This window comes from Coregonus lavaretus (genome assembly GCF_964263955.1).
Source record: "Coregonus lavaretus genome assembly, chromosome: 3".
Taxonomy (NCBI): Eukaryota; Metazoa; Chordata; class Actinopteri; order Salmoniformes; family Salmonidae; genus Coregonus; species Coregonus lavaretus.
In genome coordinates this window covers 21,062,559-21,086,282 of record NC_139990.1, presented here as the reverse complement: position 1 = coordinate 21,086,282, position 23,724 = coordinate 21,062,559, and the positions used below count along the sequence as shown (strand labels likewise).

At 43.5% G+C, this 23,724-nt stretch overlaps 1 protein-coding gene across 4 annotated transcripts in view; it reads left to right on the top strand.

The window, feature by feature from the left end:
- Positions 1–23,724, top strand: part of LOC311126887 (A-kinase anchor protein 9-like) — a 130,859-nt gene that overhangs the window by 26,278 nt on the left and 80,857 nt on the right. For all 4 annotated transcript variants that reach the window (XM_084158577.1, XM_084158576.1, XM_084158578.1 and 1 more), the window contains exons 2-8: positions 6,825–7,106; positions 14,019–14,063; positions 14,656–14,715; positions 15,769–15,918; positions 16,561–16,716; positions 17,215–17,412; positions 17,717–20,686. In XM_084158577.1, coding sequence (XP_084014703.1) covers positions 6,825–7,106; positions 14,019–14,063; positions 14,656–14,715; positions 15,769–15,918; positions 16,561–16,716; positions 17,215–17,412; positions 17,717–20,686 — 3,861 coding nt within the window. The remainder of the gene's footprint in view (positions 1–6,824; positions 7,107–14,018; positions 14,064–14,655; positions 14,716–15,768; positions 15,919–16,560; positions 16,717–17,214; positions 17,413–17,716; positions 20,687–23,724) is intronic.

Genomic DNA, 23,724 nt, shown 5'->3' with positions numbered 1-23,724 from the left:
TTACAGAGTAGGAGGCCAAGTCTCGAATAAGGCTTTTCAGTCAATCATATTTCATGGATTTTTCTAAATGGCTCACAGAGCTTGTTAATCCACTCACAGCTGTCATGTTTGTTATGAAACTGAGATGCTAATGAAGTAATACAGACCGAATTGAAGTGTTGAGTTAGGCAGGTTGCCTAGCGGTTAAGAGCATTGGGCCAGTAACCGAAAAGTAGCTGGTTCGAAATCCCCAAGCCGAAAAGGTGTAAAAATGTACCCTTGGGCAAGGCACTTAACCCTAATTGCTCCTGTAAGTCGCTCTGGATAAGAGTGTCTGCTAAATGACTTTTTTAAATTATTTTTAAATTGCTAGTTCTACAGTATTGTGAATATGTGATTGGAACAGGCAATGTAACATCCACAAACGTTTTTGTAAAACATGCCCCTTACATTGGACCGTTCTGAAACTTTGTCTGCAAAGCTTTACTTTCCTTAAGGTTTTAAATGGTCTATAATTGGTTTCTCTCTTTTTATTGTCAGTATCCCTTTTCAGCATTATGATATCCATAACGGTTGTGGATTTGATGGATATGGATGTATCATCTTCAGAAGCATGTGCATTAACCACATTGTGTGTGCTTGTTCTGATATGTATTCTTTAGACTTTTACTAAAGCAATTGTTGATACATTGAAAATGATGTGATACCTTAGAAATATATGCAGAAATGCATTCCTCATACATGGCAGTAGTGGGTTTTTTTTTAGATAGAAAGATCAGAAGAGTGTTTATCCACAATCTGTGAATAGTCCTGGCTTGTGTTATTCAAATGAAACCCCCTAAAATCTGCTGACTTAATTCTGTGTCCAGAAAAGTGGACTGGTGGTATAGACGTAGGCCTCATTTGCATACTTTTATATAATATTTAAGAAAAGGTGTAGTACCAAAAAATATAATATTTGTCTACATTTAACTGGTCATGGTTCATTTTGATATACACTACCAGTCAAAAGTTTGGACACACCTACTCATTCAAGGGTTGTTCTTTATTTTTAAAAAATGTGTACATTGTAGAATAATCGTGAAGATATCAAAACTATGAAATAACACATATGGAATCATATAGTAACCAAAAAAGTGTTAAACAAATCAAAATATATTTGAGATTCTTCAAATAGCCACCCTCTGGCTTGATGACAGCTTTGCACACTCTTGGCATTCTCTCAGCCAGCTTCATGAGGTAGTCACCTGGAATGCATTTCAATTCAACAGGTGTGCCTTCTTAAAAGTTCATTTGTGGAATTTATTTCCTTCTTAATGCGTTTGAGCCAATCAGTTATGTTGTGACAAGGTAGGGGTGGTATACAGAAGATAGCCCTATTTGGTAAAAGACCAAGTCCATATTATGGCAAGAACAGCTCAAATAAGCAAAGAGAAACGACAGTCCATCATTACTTTAAGACATGAAGGTCAGTCAATCTGGAAAATTTCAAGAACTTTGAAAGTTTCTTCAAGTGCAGTCGCAAAAACCATCAAGCGCTATGATGAAACTGGCTCTCATGAGGACCGCCACAGGAAAGGAAGATCCAGAGTTACCTCTGCTGCAGAGGATAAGTTCATTAGAGCTACCAGCCTCAGTAATTGCAGCCCAAATAAATGCTTCACTGAGTTCAAGTAACAGAAACATCTCAACATCAACTGTTCAGAGGAGACAGGCCTTCATGGTCGAATTACTGCAAAGAAACCACTGCAAAAGGAAACCAATAAGAAGAAGAGACCTGCTTGGGCCAAGAAACATGAGCAATGGACATTAGACTGCTGGAAATTTGTCCTTTGGTCTGGAGTCCAAATTTGAGATTTTTGGTTCCAACCGCTGTGTCTTTGTGAGATGCGGTGTGGGTGAACGGATGATCTCCGCATGTGTATTTCCCACAGTAAAGCATGGAGGAGGAGGTGTTATGGTGTGGGGGTGCTCTGCTGGTGACACTGTCTGTGATTTATTTAGAATTCAAGGCACACTTAACCAGCATGGCTACCACAGCATTCTGCAGCGATACGCCATCCAATCTGGTTTGGGTTTAGTGGGACTATCATTTGTTTTTCAGCAGGACAATGACCCAACACACCTCCAGGCTGTGTAAGGGCTATTTTACCAAGAAGGAGAGTGATGGAGTGCTGCATCAGATGACCTGGCCTCCACAATCCCCCGACCTCAACCCAATTGAGATGGTTTGGGATGAGTCGGACCGCCGAGTGAAGGAAAAGCAGCCAACAAGTGCTCAGCATATGTGGGAACTCCTTCAAGACTGTTGGAAAAGCATTCCTCACGAAGCTGGTTGAGAGAATGCTAAAAGTGTGCAAAGCTGTCATCAAGGCAATGGGTGGCTATTTGAAGAATCTCAAATATATTTTGATTTGTTTAACACTTTTTTGGTTACTATATGATTCCATATGTGTTATTTCATAGATTTCTTCACTATTATTCTATAGTGTTAAAAATTAAGAAAAACCCTTGAATGAGTAGGTGCTGTATGTGTGTGTGTGTGTGTGTGTGTATGTATATATATGTGTATATATATATATATATATATATATATATATATATATATATATATATATATATATATATATATATATATATATATATATATATATATACACACACACACACACACACACACACACACAGTGGGGAGAACAAGTATTTGATACACTGCCGATTTTGCAGGTTTTCCTACTTACAAAGCATGTAGAGGTCTGTAATTTTTATCATAGGTACACTTCAACTGTGAGAGACGGAATCTAAAACAAAAATCCAGAAAATCACATTGTATGATTTTTAAGTAATTAATTTGCATTTTTTTGCATGACATAAGTATTTGATCACCTACCAACCAGTAAGAATTCCGTCTCTCACAGACCTGTTAGTTTTTCTTTAAGAAGCCCTCCTGTTTTCCACTCATTACCTGTATTAACTGCACCTGTTTGAACTCGTTACCTATATAAAAGACACCTGTCCACACACTCAATCAAACAGACTCCAACCTCTCCACAATGGTCAAGACCAGAGAGCTGTGTAAGGACATCAGGGATAAAATTGTAGACCTGCACAAGGCTGGGATGGGCTACAGGACAATAGGCAAGCAGCTTGGTGAGAAGGCAACAACTGTTGGCGCAATTATTAGAAAATGGAAGAAGTTCAAGATGACGGTCAATCACCCTCGGTCTGGGGCTCCATGCAAGATCTCACCTTGTGGGGCATCAATGATCATGAGGAAGGTGAGGGATCAGCCCAGAACTACACGGCAGGACCTGGTCAATGACCTGAAGAGAGCTGGGACCACAGTCTCAAAGAAAACCATTAGTAACACACTACGCCGTCATGGATTAAAATCCTGCAGCGCACGCAAGGTCCCCCTGCTCAAGCCAGCGCATGTCCAGGCCCGTCTGAAGTTTGCCAATGACCATCTGGATGATCCAGAGGAGGAATGGGAGAAGGTCATGTGGTCTGATGAGACAAAAATAGAGCTTTTTGGTCTAAACTCCACTCGCCGTGTTTGGAGGAAGAAGAAGGATGAGTACAACCCCAAGAACACCATCCCAACCGTGAAGCATGGAGGTGGAAACATCATTCTTTGGGGATGCTTTTCTGCAAAGGGGACAGGACGACTGCACCGTATTGAGGGGAGGATGGATGGGGCCATGTATCGCGAGATCTTGGCCAACAACCTTCTTCCCTCAGTAAGAGCATTGAAGATGGGTCATGGCTGGGTCTTCCAGCATGACAACGACCCGAAACGCACAGCCAGGGCAACTAAGGAGTGGCTCCGTAAGAAGCATCTCAAGGTCCTGGAGTGGCCTAGCCGGTCTCCAGACCTGAACCCAATAGAAAATCTTTGGAGGGAGCTGAAAGTCCGTATTGCCCAGCGACAGCCCCGAAACCTGAAGGATCTGGAGAAGGTCTGTATGGAGGAGTGGGCCAAAATCCCTGCTGCAGTGTGTGCATACCTGGTCAAGACCTACAGGAAACGTATGATCTCTGTAATTGCAAACAAAGATTTCTGTACCAAATATTAAGTTCTGCTTTTCTGATGTATCAAATACTTATGTCATGCAATAAAATGCAAATTAATTACTTAAAAATCATACAATGTGATTTTCTGGATTTTTGTTTTAGATTCCGTCTCTCACAGTTGAAGTGTACCTATGATAAAAATGACAGACCTCTACATGCTTTGTAAGTAGGAAAACCTGCAAAATCGGCAGTGTATCAAATACTTGTTCTCCCCACTGTGTGTATGTATATATATATATATATATATATATATATATATACACACACATACATACATACATACATACAGTGAGGGGAAAAAGTATTTGATCCCCTGCTGATTTTGTAAGTTTGCCCACTGACAAAGACATGATCAGTCTATAATTTTAATGGTAGGTTTATTTGAACAGTGAGAGACAGAATAACAACAAAAAAATACAGAAAAACGCATGTCAAAAATGTTATAAATTGATTTGCATTTTAATGAGGGAAATAAGTATTTGACCCCTCTGCAAAACATGACTTAGTACATGGTGGCAAAACCCTTGTTGGCAATCACAGACGTCAGACGTTTCTTGTAGTTGGCCACCAGGTTTGCACACATCTCAGGAGGGATTTTGTCCCACTCCTCTTTGCAGATCTTCTCCAAGTCATTAAGGTTTCGAGGCTGACCTTTGGCAACTCGAACCTTCAGCTCCATCCACATATTTTCTATGGGATTAAGGTCTGGAGACTGACTAGGCCACTCCAGGACCTTAATGTGCTTCTTCTTGAGCCACTCCTTTGTTGCCTTGGCCGTGTGTTTTGGGTCATTGTCATGCTGGAATACCCATCCACGACCCATTTTCAATGCCCTGGCTGAGGGAAGGAGGTTTTCACCCAAGATTTGACGGTACATGGCCCCGTCCATCGTCCCTTTGATGCGGTGAAGTTGTCCTGTCCCCTTAGCAGAAAAACACCCCCAAAGCATAATGTTTCCACCTCCATGTTTGACGGTGGGGATGGTGTTCTTGGGGTCATAGGCAGCATTCCTTCTCCTCCAAACACGGCGAGTTGATGCCAAAGAGCTCGATTTTGATCTCATCTGACCACAACACTTTCACCCAGTTCTCCTCTGAATCATTCAGATGTTCATTGGCAAACTTCAGACGAGCCTGTATATGTGCTTTCTTGAGCAGGGGGACCTTGCGGGCGCTACAGGATTTCACTCCTTCACGGCGTAGTGTGTTACCAATTGTTTTCTTGGTGATTATGGTCCCAGCTGCCTTGAGATCATTGACAAGATCCTCCCGTGTAGTTCTGGGCTGATTCCTCACCGTTCTCATGATCATTGCAACTCCACGAGGTGAGATCTTGCATGGAGCCCCAGGCCGAGGGAGATTGACAGTTATTTTGTGTATCTTCAATTTGTGAATAATCGCACCAACTGTTGTCACCTTCTCACCAAGCTGCTTGGCGATGGTCTTGTAGCCCATTCCAGCCTTGTGTAGGTCTACAATCTTGTCCCTGACATCCCTTGGAGAGCTCTTTGGTCTTGGCCATGGTGGAGAGTTTGGAATCTGATTGATTGATTGCTTCTGTGGACAGGTGTCTTTTTATACAGGTAACAAACTGAGATTAGGAGCACTCCCTTTAAGAGTGTGCTCCTAATCTCAGCTCATTACCTGTATAAAAGACACCTGGGAGCCAGAAATCTTTCTGATTGAGAGGGGGTCAAATACTTATTTCCCTCATTAAAATGCAAATCAATTTATAACATTTTTGACATGCTTTTTTCTGGATTTTTTTGTTGTTATTCTGTCTCTCACTGTTCAAATAAACCTACCATTAAAATTATAGACTGATCATTTCTTTGTCAGTGGGCAAACGTACAAAATCAGCAAGGGATCAAATACTTTTTTCCCTAACTGTGTGTGTATGTATGTATGTATGTATGTATGTGTGTGTATATAAATATATACACACACACACACACACACACACACACACACACACACACACACACACACACAAATTAGCGTTTGGCCATCTTTCGAGACTTTCATAGATCCAGATGTGTTTTTCTTCCATTTGTTCCTAAAGACATCACTTTGCACACTAATATTTAGGAGTTGGAGGATAATTGTAGACGGCAAAAGCTTTATGGGGGGTGAAAACTGCGGCTCATCCATATACCCAATTACCCATGCGTTTAAGTCATTAGATGTTTGACATCGAGGAAGTTTAAAAAATGTAATCCTTTTAGTGGGTATTTAAAAGATTAGGGGGAGCCACAACAGGAAGCAAACTGTTGTTTATTAGGGGCCTATGTACGGCAAGGATTCACATTCGCATCGGCGGTTGATAGCTCCGGGACGCATGCAATGTTTCACACCGGCTTTACCAAGCTATGTAGCACTACTGTAGGTATTTTTCTGCTTTGCATATTTTTTCCCGCTGAAAATTCTTGAATTGGAAACGCCAACTAAAGTAGTTGATTCTTGGGTAGGCCTAATCTAACAGAAAAGGCTAATTTAACTAATCATCAAAGATAATTTGAAGTTGATTTGTGGTTGCTTTTTTTGAAGGAATGTAAAGTTTAGCATAGCATTTAGCCTAGTTTGTTGTGATAAATGTAATATAGTCAGTGTTCAGTGTAGCATAGCATCTAGCCTTAAACCTAGAATTTAGCCAAGTTTGTTGGACCGCCTATTAAACAGCCCATACTCACTGTAATCTCTGTATTTAACCTCACTGACCCTGCCTTGCCTTTTTGTCTGTTCTTCTTCCCTGCTCTCCCTGTGTGACCCCAGTTGGCTGACTACCGACAGAGGAAAGCTCACGCAGACAGACAGAAGAAGCAGAAGAAGAAAAAGAGGAGAGAAACAGACGACGACCCAGGTGGAGATGGACCGGGGAGAGGGGCGGCCAAGCAGGAGTTGGATCAGTCGGTAGGGGAGGAGGTGACGGGGAGTGGGGGGGAGGTCGGAGGAGGAGGAAGAGGGGAACCGGACCCCCCCACCACAGAGTTTACCTTCGCCAGGACCCTGCGTAGTGGTGAGACGGTCAAACATGACCAGACTTACACCATAGAGGTAAGGCCAAAAACCTCTGGACCATCCCTAACCATTGATTGACCATTTGAATTTAGCTTCTCCTAGCATGCAGGCGTTCTTGATATGGAGAGTCTGAGTTGAATAGACTAGAGAAACTGGCTTGGCTCAGTAGTGTGAAAAGGGATGAGAACTGGTACTTCCCCTGGCCCTGAAATTACGGTTTATTAAAATGATATTGGTCTTCTATGCTGAATTTCTCAACTTGATCTTAGACAGTGTGAATTGTTGAGCTAATCAACCGCTCATCAGGACCTACAGTGGCTTGCGAAAGTATTCACCCCCCTTGGCATTTTTCCTATTTTGTTGCCTTACAACCTGGAATTAAAATTGATTTTTTGGGGGGTTTGTATCATTTCATTTTCACAACATGCCTACCACTTTGAAGATGCAAAATATTTTTTGGGGTGAAACAAACAAGAAATATGACAAAAAAAACAGAACTTGAGCGTGCATAACTATTCACCCCCCCAAAGGCAATACTTTGTAGAGCCACCTTTTGCAGCAGTTACAGCTGCACGTCTCTTGGGGTATGTCTCTATAAGCTTAGCACATCTAGCCACTGGGATTTTTGCCCATTCTTCAAGGCAAAACTGCTCCAGCTCCTTCAAGTTGGATGGGTTCCGCTGGTGTACAGCAATCTTTAAGTCATACCACAGATTCTCAATTGGATTGAGGTCTGGGCTTTGACAAGGCATTTAAATGTTTCCCCTTAAACCACTTGAGTGTTGCTTTAGCAGTATGCTTAGGTTCATTGTCCTGCTGGAAGACTTCCATTCTCAAATCTCTGGAAGACTGAAACAGGTTTCCCTCAAGAATTTCCGTATTTAGCGCCATCCATCATTCCTTCAATTCTGACCAGTTTCCCAGTCCCTGCCGATGAAAAACATCCCCACAGCATGATGCGGCCACCACCATGCTTCACTGTAGGGATGGTGTTCTCGGGGTGATGAGAGGTGTTGGGTTTGCACCAGACATAGTGTTTTCCTTGATGGCCAAAAAGCTCAATTTTAGTCTCATCTGACCAGAGTACCTTCTTCCATATGTTTGGGGAGTCTCCCACATAGCTTTTGGCGAACACCAAACGTGTTTGCTTATTTTTCTCTGTAAGCAATGGCTTTTTTCTGGCCACTCTTCCGTAAAGCCCAACTCTGTGGAGTGTATGGCTTAAAGTGGTCCTATGGACAGATACTCCAATCTCTGCTGTGGAGCTCTGCAGCTCCTTCAGGATTATCTTTGGTCTCTTTGTTGCCACTCTGATTAATGCCCTCGTTGCCTGGTCCGTGAATTTTAGTGGGCGGCCCTCTCTTGGCAGGTTTGTTGTGGTGCCATATTCTTTCAATTTATAATGGATTTAATGGTGCTCCGTGTGATGTTCAACGTTTCTGATATTTTTTTATAACCCAACCCTGATCTGTACTTCTCCACAACTTTGTCCCTGACCTGTTTGGAGAGCTCGTAGGTCTTCATGTCGCTGCTTGCTTGGTGGTGCCCCTTGCTTAGTGGTGTTGCAGACTCTGGGGCCTTTCAGAACAGGTGTATACAGTGAGGGAAAAAAGTATTTGATCCCCTGCTGATTTTGTACATTTGCCCACTGACAAAGAAATGATCAGTCTATAATTTTAATGGTAGGTTTATTTGTACAGTGAGAGACAGAAAAACAACAAAAAAATCCAGAAAAACGCATGTCAAAAATGTTATAAATTGATTTGCATTTTAATTAGGGAAATAAGTATTTGACCCCCTCTCAATCAGAAAGATTTCTGGCTCCCAGGTGTCTTTTATACAGGTAACGAGCTGAGATTAGGAGCACACTCTTAAAGGGAGTGCTCCTAATCTCAGCTTGTTACCTGTATAAAAGACACCTGTCCACAGAAGCAATCAATCAATCAGATTCCAAACTCTCCACCATGGCCAAGACCAAAGAGCTCTCCAAGGATGTCAGGGACAAGATTGCAGACCTACACAAGGCTGGAATGGGCTACAAGACCATCGCCAAGCAGCTTGGTGAGAAGGTGACAACAGTTGGTGCGATTATTCGCAAATGGAAGAAACACAAAATAACTGTCAATCTCCCTCGACCTGGGGCTCCATGCAAGATCTCACCTCGTGGAGTTGCAATGATCATGAGAACTTTGAGGAATCAGCCCAGAAATAGACGGGAGGATCTTGTCAATGATCTCAAGGCAGCTGGGACCATAGTCACCAAGAAAACCATTGGTAACACACTATGCCGTGAAGGTCTGAAATCCTGCAGCGCCCGCAAGGTCCACCTGCTCAAGAAAGCACATATACAGGGCCGTCTGAAGTTTGCCAATGAACATCTGAATGATTCAGAGGAGAACTGGGTGAAAGTGTTGTGGTCAGATGAGACCAAAATGGAGCTCTTTGGCATCAACTCAACTCGCCGTGTTTGGAGGAGGAGGATTGCTGCCTATGACCCCAAGAACACCATCCCCACCGTCAAACATGGAGGTGGAAACATTATGCTTTGGGAGTGTTTTTCTGCTAAGGGGACAGGACAACTTCACCGCATCAAAGGGACGATGGACAGGGCCATGTACCGTCAAATCTTGGGTGAGAACATCCTTCCCTCAGCCAGGGCATTGAAAATGGGTCGTGGATGGGTATTCCAGCATGACAATGACCCAAAACACACGGCCAAGGCAACAAAGGAGTGGCTCAAGAAGAAGCACAGTAAGGTCCTGGAGTGGCCTAGCCAGTCTCCAGATCTTAATCCCATAGAAAATCTGTGGAGGGAGCTGAAGGTTCGAGTTGCCAAACGTCAGCCTCGAAACCTTAATGACTTGGAGAAGATCTGCAAAGAGGAGTGGAACAAAATCCATTTACATTACATTTTTACATTTAAGTCATTTAGCAGACGCTCTTATCCAGAGCGACTTACAGGAGCAATTAGGGTGAAGTGCCTTGCTCAAGGGCACATCGACAGATTTTTCACCTAGTCGGCTCGGGGATTAGAACCAGAGACCTTTCGGTTACTGGCACAACGCTCTTAACCACTAAACTACCTGCCGCACATCCCTCCTGAGATGTGTGCAAACCTGGTGGCCAACTACAAGAAAGGTCTGACCTCTGTGATTGCCAACAAGGGTTTTGCCACCAAGTACTAAGTCATGTTTTGCAGAGGGGTCAAATACTTATTTCCCTCATTCAAATGCACATCAATTTATAACATTTTTGACATGCGTTTTTCTGGATTTTTTGGTTGTTATTCTGTCTCTCACTGTTCAAATAATCTCACTGTTCAAATAAACCTACCATTAAAATTATAGACTGATCATGACTTTGTCAGTGGGCAAACGTACAAAATCAGCAGGGGATCAAATACTTTTTTCCCCCACTGTATATACTGAGCTCATGTGACAGATCATGTGACACTTAGATTGCACACGGGTGGACTTTATTTAAGTGATTATGTGACTTCTGAAGGTAATTGGTTGAACCAGATCTTATTTAGGTGCTTCATAGCAAAGGGGGTGAATACATATGCACGCACCACTTTTCCGTTATTTATTTTTTTGAATTCTTTGAAACAAGTTATTTTTTTCATTTCACTTCACCAATTTGGACTATTTTGTGTGTCCATTTCATGAAATCCAAATAAAAATCAATTTTGCTGATCAGCAAAATAAATATCCTAGCACTAAGGTACATGATTCAACTAATCTACAGTGCCTTACAAAAGTATTCATCCCCCTTGGCGTTTTTCCTATTTTGTTACATTACAACCTGTAATTTAAATCAGCAAAATAGAGAAGTAGCCTAATGTGTGTAGGGATACATTGTAAGCTGTATTAGCCTATATTTCTGTGGTTTCCTGTATTGTCCCAAACTGATCACTTCGTAAAAGATCATGGTAACTTGAATCACACATTTTAATTAACGCTAAATGTAATCTTTATTTCTAAAGCATTTCTACAGTTTCTAAGGTGCACATTTCTATTGCTTGGCTTGAAAAAGTATGAAAATGTATACACTCACTACTGTAAGTCGCTCTGGATAGAGTGTCTGCTAAATTACTAAAATGTAAATGTTAAATAGAATATTACAGTAGATAAAGAAAAATGTAAAAAGTTGTAGTTCAAACATGACATAAAAAGGTTTTCGTTATCACGCATATTCAATGCCGTAGACCGTGATAAGCGATTCACATTTTGTTGCATCAAAGACATTGTCTGAATCCATTCGAGCAGATATCACACAACAGTCCCAGGAAATAACCTTTTCATTTGCCATGAGCTACTTTTGTGAGTGCCGATTTTCAAAGGCTCAATATTAACAGTGGAGCAGTCAATAAGTCTCCTTGTTAGTGCTGTGTTAGCTCTTGATTTGCTGAATCACAACACCTTTTTAGCTGAATTTGAAGTTACTGCGGGCTAACTGCATTTCTTTATTTTTGTGAATATTGTTATTGTGCTAGAGGGTTGTGTTAGAGTATTATTTAGTATCTTTGTTTGTTCAACTTTGGTTAGAGAATCCGCAAAATAATAACCAAAAAGATAAGGATTTGGGTCAATAAAAAATTCTGGCTGTTTTTCCCAGCTCTTCAGACATGTATTTTTTAAGCGTCATTGCAAGCTTGCTCAATGAATCTCTCCCTCTCTTTCAAATGACCATCTTAGTCTGTCATTATTAATATAACTCGGCTCGCCGTTACATCGTCAATGCGAAATATTTTATACGTTTCACAGACAGTCGGGAAGTCCCTCACAACCTTGAGGGTATTCCCAAGCCTCAAACAGGGTGCATGCACCATGCCACCCCCAACTCTGCACTCCACCTACGCCGAACAATGCAAACTCCTCTCTTTCCTCCCTCCCTTCTGTTCTTTTGTAGCACTTGTGTCACGAACAGCATTAATAGTTTTCATTCCCTCTGTTGCTGAAAAACCACACCACATTTTCTTAGCCCCTTGTCGCCCCGAATGTGACTGTGAAAGGATGGGTTGCCATGGCAACAGACAATTGCCTTTAAATAGGTTGAGCTGCCTCATTCTAGTGTTGGAGAGCCTCGTGGCCTTGCAGCACAAAACGGACCAGAGGTGATTGAATAGAGTGGCTGCTGCCTGTCTTTTCTTTTGGTGCTCGGTAGTCTTGAGGTATAGCTCAGCACTTTTTCCGTCATGACTACTGTATTTCTATAGGCATGCAGACATTTTAAACAGTAACTGTTTATGTCACGAATTGCCAGTTCTGTCATTAATGATAAAATGTTCCTAGGTTCAAGATGCTCATGAGTTTAGACTCATGTCGTTGAATTCAGACTCATCTGAATCAATATTTGGAATTTGTAATATATATATTTTTTATTTAACCTTTATTTAACTAGGCAAGTCAGTTAAGAACCAATTCTTATTTACCATGACTGCCTACCGAAAGGCAAAAGGCCTCCTGCGGGGACCGGGGCTGGGATTAAAAAAATATCTATATATATATATATAAATATAGGACCTAACACACATCACAACAACAATAATGAGACTGATAAATGGTTCAACCATTTAGTTGAAACCGTTTCATTTTTAGTCTGTTTCTTCTCACAACATTGTGTTTTCATTCCCGACAAAGGGTGTAATTGGCCCTGGGCGCACCATTGAATTAACACAGAGACGTTCCAAGTAGCCATGCAACTTCCCTTGGAGAGAGGGGTTGCTGTGGAAACACCAGCTTCAAAGTGTTCCCCTCCAAGGCACTTGTATAGGCAGACGGCTTCACAGAGCTCTGTGTGAGTGCTAACCTGTTGTATTGTCTCTCACCTGCGCATATCTTAAACAGATGAACCGTGTTTCCCATCTGACACAAGTGGTATAATAGAGGCAGATCTGCTGATTATCTGATGTTTTGACATCTTGATACAATCAAATCCACGATAAGCAGCTTGGCTATCTTTGAAATTCATATTCACGTTTCCGATTCATAATTTAAGTGATATGCCTACCCTAGATAAATGTTATGCTATTCCAATACCCCACAGGATCTTTTGTGTGCAAAGTTGCAAACATGAGACGTCAACAATTTGACACTTCCCTTTAAGAAATCACATCTAGTGTTGCTACTAGGCTACATCCAATGCCGTGTCCTATTCTACCTTCCCTAGAATCACCGGAATTCAACAAGCACATTCCAAGGAATATAGGCTAGACAGTTGCCGATACCAAAGCCATTCTCGATCCTCAATGAAAAGGAACTATTGGCCTACTGTGCCATAAACTCGGACAATAAAACCTCTCATTTAATTTTTCCTCGTCTTGCCCCGTAGTGATCCAGCTTTTAATCTTGTTAAAGTGAAATTAGCCCCTTTTAGAATAGGCTCTAATGATCACTGCCATTATTCCATTGAGAAAGGAGTTGTCTTATAAAGGTAGTTTGCGCCCAGTGATTGAACGTGGCACAGCATGCCTCCAAAATGCCCCATTGGATGTAGGTCAAAGGGGCAGACAGCGTTTGACATCGCCATTATTAACCTATTCTTCTCCAGAAACTGACCAGAACTTGCCGCACAAAGACAAATCGGAAATGAGAGGACAATAACCTTGTCATATCATGAACTGCTCCCCCAGAACGTCCCTCTCTCACTGTACTTTCGCTCTTGAAGTAATGGGACTGTAAAGCAGAATTCTGACTGTACACAGGACCTAGGATGGGCTTGTTTTAGCTAAAACTGCTTACTCATGTAGTTATGGTCCTTCAGTTTGAATGCACTTTGAAGCTTTGTTTTTCTCTCTGCTTGTTGTATTGTAATGCAATCCACTCTGCTCCGCTGGTGGGGCTGTGTTTGTGTGGGCCACTTGTACTGGTGACTCACGGTAGGCCTATTATGGTGAGTCCTCCCCATGCAGGGACTGATGAATCCTCCTGTTGTTTCCTATGGCAGCCAGATAGTGAAGTGTCCACCACAGCCGAAGACTACTCCTCCGAGGTGAGTTAATTTCATCATAGTTTACACCAAACAGAGAACACTCTTTTTATTGGTGTTAATATACTGTACTTGAAGGGATAGTTCACCCAAATTGCAAAATGTCTTATTTGTTTCCTCACCTTAAAAAAAGCATTTGGTTCAGATTTGATGAAAGGTAAACTGACCCTAGATCTGTTACTAAGGGCCTCTGCTATTGAGGATTAGTGTTACGGTTCGGGGCTTAGGTCCTGCCTTTTCCCAGGTTTCCTCTTAGAACAGACCACGTGACTTGGCTAGCTTGTTGCCAGGCACTCAGCTCTCCAAGTCCCCGTCTGGCATTTATCTGAACTTGACAAATCAAAGTAGTCACGCCGCACCTCTCACCTCCCCCTCCCCCTCTTCTACAGGGCTGACATTAAAAGCTCTGCCTGTGATACCGAGTTTAATGGTTTTGAGAAGGTGGCAGTCATTACATTAAAGCCTGACATGTACGATGGGACCAAAATACCACATTTAATTACATCCTTCACTCTGTGCCCTGTACACGAGTGAACAATGGGAAGCTGAACCAAGAAATCCCCCTGCATTACCAAACAGTTTTGTGAATTAACAGGTGAATGGCTGCCTTGAGATGACCGAGATCCCAATGGAGACTTCCAAGGAGTTTATCTGGGTACAGTACGACAATTGAATAAACAACAAGCCACTGTTTTTTTGCTAACAAGCCGACTCACCGCTGCACTGATTGCACACTCTTTTTTACTGTAACACGTTTTCTCTGTCTCCGCACTGCATTCTGACGACCTAACCCTGAGATTTTCCTCAGACTAACTCACTAACCAAGTCCCTTTTATTCTCTGCTTCTGGGATCCTCAGTGTGCGCTTGTGAAATGGTTTTAATTTGAAGGCCAAGGACTGCAGAGCAGCAACAACAGCATTGTCGGCAGGCTGCTGCTGTCATCCTTTTAACTTTCACTCACCATTTTAACAGCAGGGATGGGGAGCAGGGAACGGGGGCTGCTTGACATTTCAGAGGTGTAAATTACTCTGGAAGTCAGAAGAGAAAGAGGAAAACAGAGGGAGGAAGAGAAGTAGAAAAAGAGGGATTGGGGGTGAAGTGGCTAGAGAAGGGGGCGCTGGACAATTCTACAAGAGCTGCTCATTTGCCAAGTCACACAGGTAATCTTGCCATTTGCAGGCAGGAAGAGAGAGGGAGAGGGATGGCAGAGAGAGAAGGGAGAAAGAGGGGATAGAGGCTGAGAAAGACATCAAATTAAGTGACTGACTGTGTGATTTTGTTTGAAAGTAAAGAAGTTAAAACCATTCTGAGAAGGAAAAAAGATAGAACGAGGTAGAAAGAAAAAAGAGCGTGACAGATAAGTTAAGAGTAGTGAAGTACAGATCTAAAGTGAAAGAGAGGAAACCATTGCTAGCACTGTGCTCTTTAATGGCTGCCAGTTCTTTGGCAGTTTTGGATGTTGACTAGTTCATTTCTATCATTCCCCTCAGTTCTGTGGTGGCTTTGGATACTGACTAATTGCTTCAGTGGTAGTTTTGGAGATTAGCTAATTGCGAAGCTAGCTACCATTTCGCCCTCAGTTCTGTGGCAGCCTCGGATGCTAATTTATTGCTAAGCAAGCTACAGGTACCATTTCCCTCCTCTGTTCTGTGGCAGTTTTGGATGTTTAGGTAATTTCTCATCTAGCCAATGTCCCCCCCACGACAGGACGAAGTGGACCCTGTGCTGCAGGAGGCGAGGGGCGGAAGGGTACAGGTCATGGAGGAAGAGCTGGCTGCTAAGACTCTGGTGGTAGAGGAGCTGAGCCGAGAGCTGGAGGAATTTAGAGCGGCCTTCGGCACAGAGGGGGTGCAACAGGTAATATGCTGCGTGTGCATGCGTGCTCTGTGTAAGTATGAAGGAATTAAGATTGGTAGTTTGAGAAAAAAGTAAATAACCTGCTTCCCCTGTCAACTGCAAATGTTCATATAACATTTAAATTGTTTGTAGTGTGTGTTATGAGTCTAATTCATCAAGCAGATTGCATAAGGGGTTGGCCTTGCTTAGCCCATGCTGCTGGGCTGACCTTTTGATGAGGATGCAGCTTAGCAATGGGTAGGGTAGTGGAGTTATATGAGAGCTCTTTTATGTACTGATATTCAGATTACTACTCAAATATATGAGAGGACTCTGTAAATATCAAGTGAAATGGATCACATGTCAAACACATGTAACATGTACATATAAACTATTGTTGGTATTTCCCTTTTCAATGGAATAAATCACTTTTCTTGTTTGGTTTAAAAACATTGATCTGTGGTTGTATTACCACCCATACTCCTTTAAATCACCTCTACTCTCAAATATCCCAAACTAGCTACTTCAATTGTTGAGACCACACTTTGTCTTTGTCAAAGTAAAGCCAATGTACTATTTTCTTTCTCATAGTAAAGTGTGACTTGTGAATCACTGACGTTTATTATGCAAGGTATGCGCAATGTACTCTTTTTGCTCCTCCAGCTGCAGGACTTCGAGGCTGCCTTGAAGCAGCGAGATGGCATCATCACACAACTCACAGCCAATCTGCAGCAGTCTCGCAAAGAGAAGGATGAGGTCATGAGGGAGTTCCTAGAGATGACTGAGCAGAGCCAGAAACTGCACATTCAGTTCCAGCAGGTAAGATATTCTTGCCTAGGCTATACACTACACTATACCATATTATCCCACCCTAGTCTATAATAGAATAAGAAAAAAATATTAGGCAGGTGAGGTAGAAAACCTTAACAAGCGTATGGTAAGATTATAAAAATAAAAAAAAGGGTTGTAACTTTCCCAAAATTCCCAGGTTTTCCAGAGAACCTGGTTGGAAGATTCCCATAAACGGGTGGGAAAAAGCAGGAAATCTGGGAATCCTCCAACCGGAATTTCTGGAAAGCTTGGGTATTTTGGGAAAGTTACAGGAATTTTGCAACCCTAGGTTAGACGTACCTGTACCAGTCCTATTATATCCTAGCTTTCCTATGCCATCTTATTGTCTCGAAAGCTTTTCCCTGCTCTATCAACATTTCATGTATTTTAATACCCTCCTAATAATTATACAACAGATGTGGTGGTGGTGTTGTTGTTTTCCATTATTTCCACGGGAACATGAACACCCTCTGGTTTGATTGACAGCTGCAGGCAGGTGAGACGCTGAGGAACACCAGCCACAGCAGCACAGCGCAGGACCTCCTGCAGGCCAAGCAGCAGCTCGTCCAATACCAGCAGCAGCTGGAGGAGATGGACGGCCAGGTCAGATGGCACCAAGAGATGAGCGAGGAGCAGCTGCTGCAGATCAGCCAGCTCCAGCACCGGCTCAACGCGGCTGAGATGGTGAGGCAGCTGCCTAGTTGGTGTTAGTCAGTACCTGTCATTCATGTGAAAACGTCTGCTTGTATGAAATGTATTGATCTATTTAATGGATCTGTTTTATAGGTGGTTGATTACCAGGTGTGTTTTGAAATCTGATTTAGATTTCCTACTATTATTACCTTATTACCTAAAAAAAAAATATATATATATATATATATAGTTTAAAGGCTGTTTGTAGAAGATTTATTCAAACCGTTTTAGTATAAGACTTGAATTATATTTTTGACATTTTACCTGTATGTCTAATACTTACTTTTCCTCATAGGTGGAAAGAACAGAAGAGTCATTTGCACAAAGGTTAAATAAGAAAGACCTGCTGATTGCTGAACAGGAGAGAATTATGGCAGAGCATGAGTGTTCCCTAATGCAACTTAGAGAAGAGCTCAGTCATGTGGGCAGAGAGGCTGAGGAGTCATTTGCCCAGAGGGGAAATGAAAAAGACTTGCTGATTTTGGAGCAAACTGCAATAATAACAGAACATGAGCGTACACTGACCATGCTCAAGGTGGAGCTTGCACAGGTGGGAAGGATGACTGAGGAGACTTTTGCACAAAAGTTGAACGAGAAAGAACTGCTGATCGCTGAGCAAGAGAGAGTCATGTCAGAACATGACTCCTCCCTCCACCAGCTAAAGGATGAGTTGACGGCCTCTGAGAAACGCTTAAACGACCTCAACCAGCAAATGACCGCAAAGGCCCAAGAGCTGGAGAGCTGTAAGAGTGACTTGGATAACTGTAAGAGGGACATAGAGAGCACTAAGGGTGAGTTGAATAGCTATAGGGTTGAGCTGGAGGGCAGTAAGGGTGAGTTGTATAGCTGTAGGGTTGAGCTGGAGAGCACTAAGGGTGAGCTTGAGATCTGTAGCGTTGAGCTGGAGTCCTGCAGGGGCGAACTCTCAGCCTCCAGGCAGAAGGAGCGGAAGTCCTCCAGCGAGATCCAGCAGCTGATGGGCACCGTGGAAGACCTCCAGAAGCGATACCACAAGGGCAGCCTGTCAGAGTGCGACACCCTCCAGAGGATGGAGGAGGACTCAGCCCGCAGGCTGGATCATCTCAGGATGGAGCTAGATGAGATGTACGGTGAGCAGATAGTCCAGATGAAGCAGGAACTTCGCTCGCAGCATTCTGCGGCCCTGGAGCGGGTCACGGAGGAGCATCGCGAAGAGCTAGAGCTTCTAAGAGCCCAGCAACCTGCACCCAGGCCCAGTCCCGAGGTGGTGATCGAGCTCAAGGACAAGATCGCAGAGCTTCAGCAGAGGATCCAAGAGGCCCAGGCGCTCCGTGAGAAGGCCAGACAGGAGCTGTCCCAGGTGGCACAGGAGAAGCTCAGCCTCCAGGGTCAGATGGTTGACCTGCTCCATGACCTCCGCTCAGCCCAGGCCAAAGTGGAGCAGGCCTCTCAGAACATCGCTGTCCATGAGAGTCGTCAGTGCGAGCTGCAGTGCCTCCAGGAAACCATTGATGACCTGAAGGCCCAGCTAGCCACCGCTGTGGAGTCGGCAGAAGAGATCGAGGCCAAGCATGAGTCAGAGACAACCAACTACAAGATCAAACTGGAGATGATGGAGCGGGAAAAGGACGCAGTGCTGGACCGCATGGCCCAGTCACAGGAGGCGGAACTGGAGAGGCTGAGGACACAGCTCCTCTTCAGCCACGAGGAGGAGCTCATTCTCCTTCGGGAGGACCACCAGAGGGAGAGCCAGCTCAACGGCGAGAACCTCCTCAATGAGGCGTCCATCCGGCACAGCAGAGCCCTGGAGGAGTTGCGGAACGTGTACGAGGACGAGCGGGATGAGCTGTTACACCAAATCATTGCACTGAAAGATGACTTGAAGATGGCGCTGCACAGCTCGAAAGCCGAAGAGCTGGTGGTGCAACTCAAGGAACTTCAAGTGGAGGTTAAGGAATTGAAAAAGGGTGGAGAAGAAAGGGTCAGAATGGAGAGGGAAATCCAAATGCTGCTGAAAAAGAATGAGCTGCTAGAAAACCAGTCCAAGGAGCGAGAAAAGAGCTGGGACAACAAATGGAGGGAGCAGGAATCTGAAAAGAGGATTTTGATGGAAACCAACAACGCCATGAAAGAGGAAGTGGAGTCCAAGGTGGAAAAAATTAAATCCTTCACGACAGAAAATGAACAAAAGCAGCGACAAGTAGTGGAGTTGCAAGAGGAGAATGAAAAGCAGCGGAATACATTCTCTTTTGCCGAAAAGAACTTTGAGGTGAACTATCAGGAGCTCAAGGAGGAGTATACGTGCCTTGTTGAGGTAAAGGCGCAGTTGGAGGAGAGGATTCTCAAGGAGACACTCGTGTATGAGTCAAAACTCGCTAGCCTCCAGTCGCAGATTCAGGAGCTGAGGGAGAACAAGGAAACTAGCAAAATGGAGGACAAGTCCAAAGACAACGGCGGTGCTTCGATAGAGAAAGACACTACTGAGCTGATGGAGAAGCTGAAGGTAGCTCTGACAGAGAAGGAGGAACTGGCTATGAGGCTGTCTAAAGTTACTGAGCAGCTGACTGTTACAGAAGGTGAATTGGATGAGCTGGAAGGAGAGTTGTGTCAGGTCAGGAGAGAAAACAAGGAGGTCATCGCCCAAAATGAAAACCTGGAGGAAGAGCTCGAAAGAGAGCGGGAAACTCTGAAGGAGAGAAAGGGAGAGATAGAACTGCAGAGGCAGAGAGAGGAGGGAGGGAGAGTTGCTCAGAGCCAAGCGAAGCTCCAACAGAGAGGGCAGCCTGTTCAGTCTGCATTCCCAGCTTGCTCCATCAAGGATCATCACCTCCAAATCGAATCTCTCCAAGGGGAGGTAGAGGTGCTCCGCTCCTCCTTAAAGGCCGGCGAAATAGAGCGAGAACGCCTCCGACACACCCCGGAGGCTTGGCACCAGAGTCAGACACCAACTCCGTCTGCAGCCCCATCTCAGATCTTGACTGTGGGGGAGGGACCTGTTGAGCGTAGCTCCGCTGTGGAGCCTACAGCCTCTGGGTCATACAGGCGCAAGACACAGCAGCGGCGAGGAAAGAAGAAGCGCCAGAGCTCTGCCCAGACACAAGAGAAGAGGGAGAAGCAGGAGGTGGTGGAAAGAAACAAAGCTGGAGGTGCTACTGCTGCAGCAGAGCGGGAGCATCGGGCTCAGATGGAGAGCCAGGTTCCGTCTAGCTCGCAGCAGAGGACCGGGGAGAAGGACTCCACAGACGGGTACCACGGAGACGGAGCGAGAGACAGCGTTGTGAAGCAGGTAAGCATTCACACACAGCAGCTGCTGCTGCAGTCGTCTTAGCTGGAATAGCCCCTGCTATGGAAACGACAGGCCTTTTATCTTTTCCTCTCTCTCTCGCTCTCTCTCTCATACCCTGCATTTTCATAAGTCTGATGAAACGATCTTTCTGATTGAGCTGTTAAAAGGTTTAATGGAGTATTTTCATTTTGGTCGTATGTTAATGCTCAAATTGACTTGTTGAAATAACCAGTAAACAATTGATCATGTTCACAACCAGTACTACGTGACGATGTATCATTACTCCCTTGTTAAAATCAATAACTGTTGATCATTACTTGATGCAGGTGAATGGTATTTGTATTCATACACTACATAGACTGAACCGAAGGCTTATTTAAAAAACCTGGCTGAGATGAGGTTTGCCTGTTCTAGCACTGAAGTTTTATTTTTTATTCAGACAATCTGTAATGATTGATGGGCTTAATTACAAAGTGCCTGACAGAGGCTGGCTCTCATAGGCAGTGAATAACAGAAGTACATCCTTAAGTAAAAAGAGGCTCAATATTTTGTCTGTGGTTGTCAGGCCACACATACTACTCATTATAAGCAGGAGAGGCTGAATGGGAGGCATCAATTGGATCAATACACAGAGTCTGTGAAGACTGTAGAAGAGCTTGTTGCATAAACACACAGATCATTTAAATTATTAAGTTGAAACCACGATTAAGCTTTACTCAAGCTGTTATATAAGAATTATAATCAGCCTTCTATGACTCTTATCTTCAAAGCCAAAAAGAGCCATGAAAGACACGAAGCGTACGTCGTTATCTCTCATGAATATCCTTTTCTAGCTAGGAACTTATTTGCTTTTATGTAGAGAAACGTATACATTGTTGTTTCTTTTTGTCCTGCAGGGAGTAAGTGCTTGAAGGTGAGAAGCCATTTTGTGTTACTCATGTGTCTCACTTATATGTCCAAGGCTTCACCTCAGTAGAGCAATGTCAAGGATGCACAGAATTTGGTATCAGTGCACCACATAGACTATATGGGTCTTTCTATAAATAATGGGGCCAATGTGTGACATTGGGATCAACATTTCCAAATAATTTGAGACAAAAATAAAATTATTTTTATGCAGTTCCACATTGTATTTAGAGGAATATATGCAAATTGGCCCATAACTCCACCTTTACAACAACATAGGCCTAGGACTATACATCCTTCAAGCAGGGTTCATACAGACATTGGCAAGTCAAATTCAAGTACTTTCAGGGACTTTTTCAAGCACTCAATTGTAATTTTCAAGGAAGTCATTGTTATACAATTGTATAATTTATATATATATATTTTTATTTTTATTTTTTTTATTTCACCTTTATTTAACCAGGTAAGCCAGTTGAGAACAAGTTCTCATTTACAACTGCGACCTGGCCAAGATAAAGCAAAGCAGTGCGATAAAAACAACACAGAGTTACATATGGGGTAAAAAACATAAAGTCAAAAATACAACAGAAAATATATATACAGTGTGTGCAAATGTAGCAAGTTATGGAGGTAAGGCAATAAATAGGCTATAGTGCAAGATAATTACAATAGTATTAACACTGGAATGCTAGATGTGCAAGAGATTATGTGCAAATAGAGATACTGGGGTGCAAAAGAGCAAAATACATAACAATATAGGGATGAGGTAGTTGGGTGGGCTAATTTCAGATGGGCTGTGTACAGGTGCAGTGATCGGTAAGGTGCTCTGACAACTGATGCTTAAAGTTAGTGAGGGAGATAAGAGTCTCCAGCTTCAGAGATTTTTGAAATTCGTTCCAGTCATTGGCAGCAGAGAACTGGAAGGAATGGCGGCCAAAGGAGGTGTTGGCTTTGGGAATGACCAATGAGATATACCTGCTGGAGCGCAGACTACGGGTGGGTGCTGCTATGGTGACCAATGAGCTAAGATAAGGCGGGGATTTGCCTAGCAGTGATTTATAGATGGCCTGGAGCCAGTGGGTTTGACGACGAATATGTAGTGAGGACCAGCCAACAAGAGCGTACAGGTCACAGTGGTGGGTAGCGTATGGGGCTTTGGAGACAAAACGGATGGCACTGTGATAGACTACATCCAATTTGCTGAGTAGAGTGTTGGAGGCTATTTTGTAAATGACATCGCCGAAGTCAAGGATCGGTAGGATAGTCAGTTTTACGAGGGCATGTTTGGCAGCATGAGTGAAGGAGGCTTTGTTGCGAAATAGGAAGCCGATTCTAGATTTAACTTTGGATTGGAGATTCTTTATGTGAGACTGGAAGGAGAGTTTACAGTCTAACCAGACACCTAGGTATTTGTAGTTGTCCACATACTCTAGGTCAGACCCGTCAAGAGTGGTGATTCTAGTCGGGTGGGCAGGTGCCAGCAGCGTTCGATTGAAAAGCATGCATTTAGTTTTACTAGTGTTTAAGAGCAGTTGGAGGCTACTGAAGGAGTGTTGTATGGCATTGAAGCTCGTTTGGAGGTTTGTTAACACAGTGTCCAATGAAGGGCCAGATGTATACAAAATGGTGTCGTCTGCGTAGAGGTGGATCTGAGAGTCACCAGCAGCAAGAGCGACATCATTGATATACACGGAGAAAAGTGTCGGCCCAAGAATTGAACCCTGTGGCACCCCCATAGAGACTGCCATAGGTCCAGACAACAGGCCCTCCGATTTGACACACTGAACTCTATCTGAGAAGTAGTTGGTGAACCAGGCGAGGCAGTCATTTGAGAAACCAAGGCTATTTAGTCTGCCAATAAGAATGCGGTGGTTGACAGAGTCGAAAGCCTTGGCCAGGTCGATGAAGACGGCTGCACAGTACTGTCTATTATCAATCGCGGTTATAATATCGTTTAGGACCTTGAGCGTGGCTGAAGTGCACCCATGACCAGCTCGGAAACCGGATTGCATAGCGGAGAAGGTACGGTGGTATTCGAAATGGTCGGTGATCTGTTTGTTAACTTGGCTTTCAAATACTTTCGAAAGGCAGGGCAGGATGGATATAGGTCTGTAGCAGTTTGGATCTAGAGT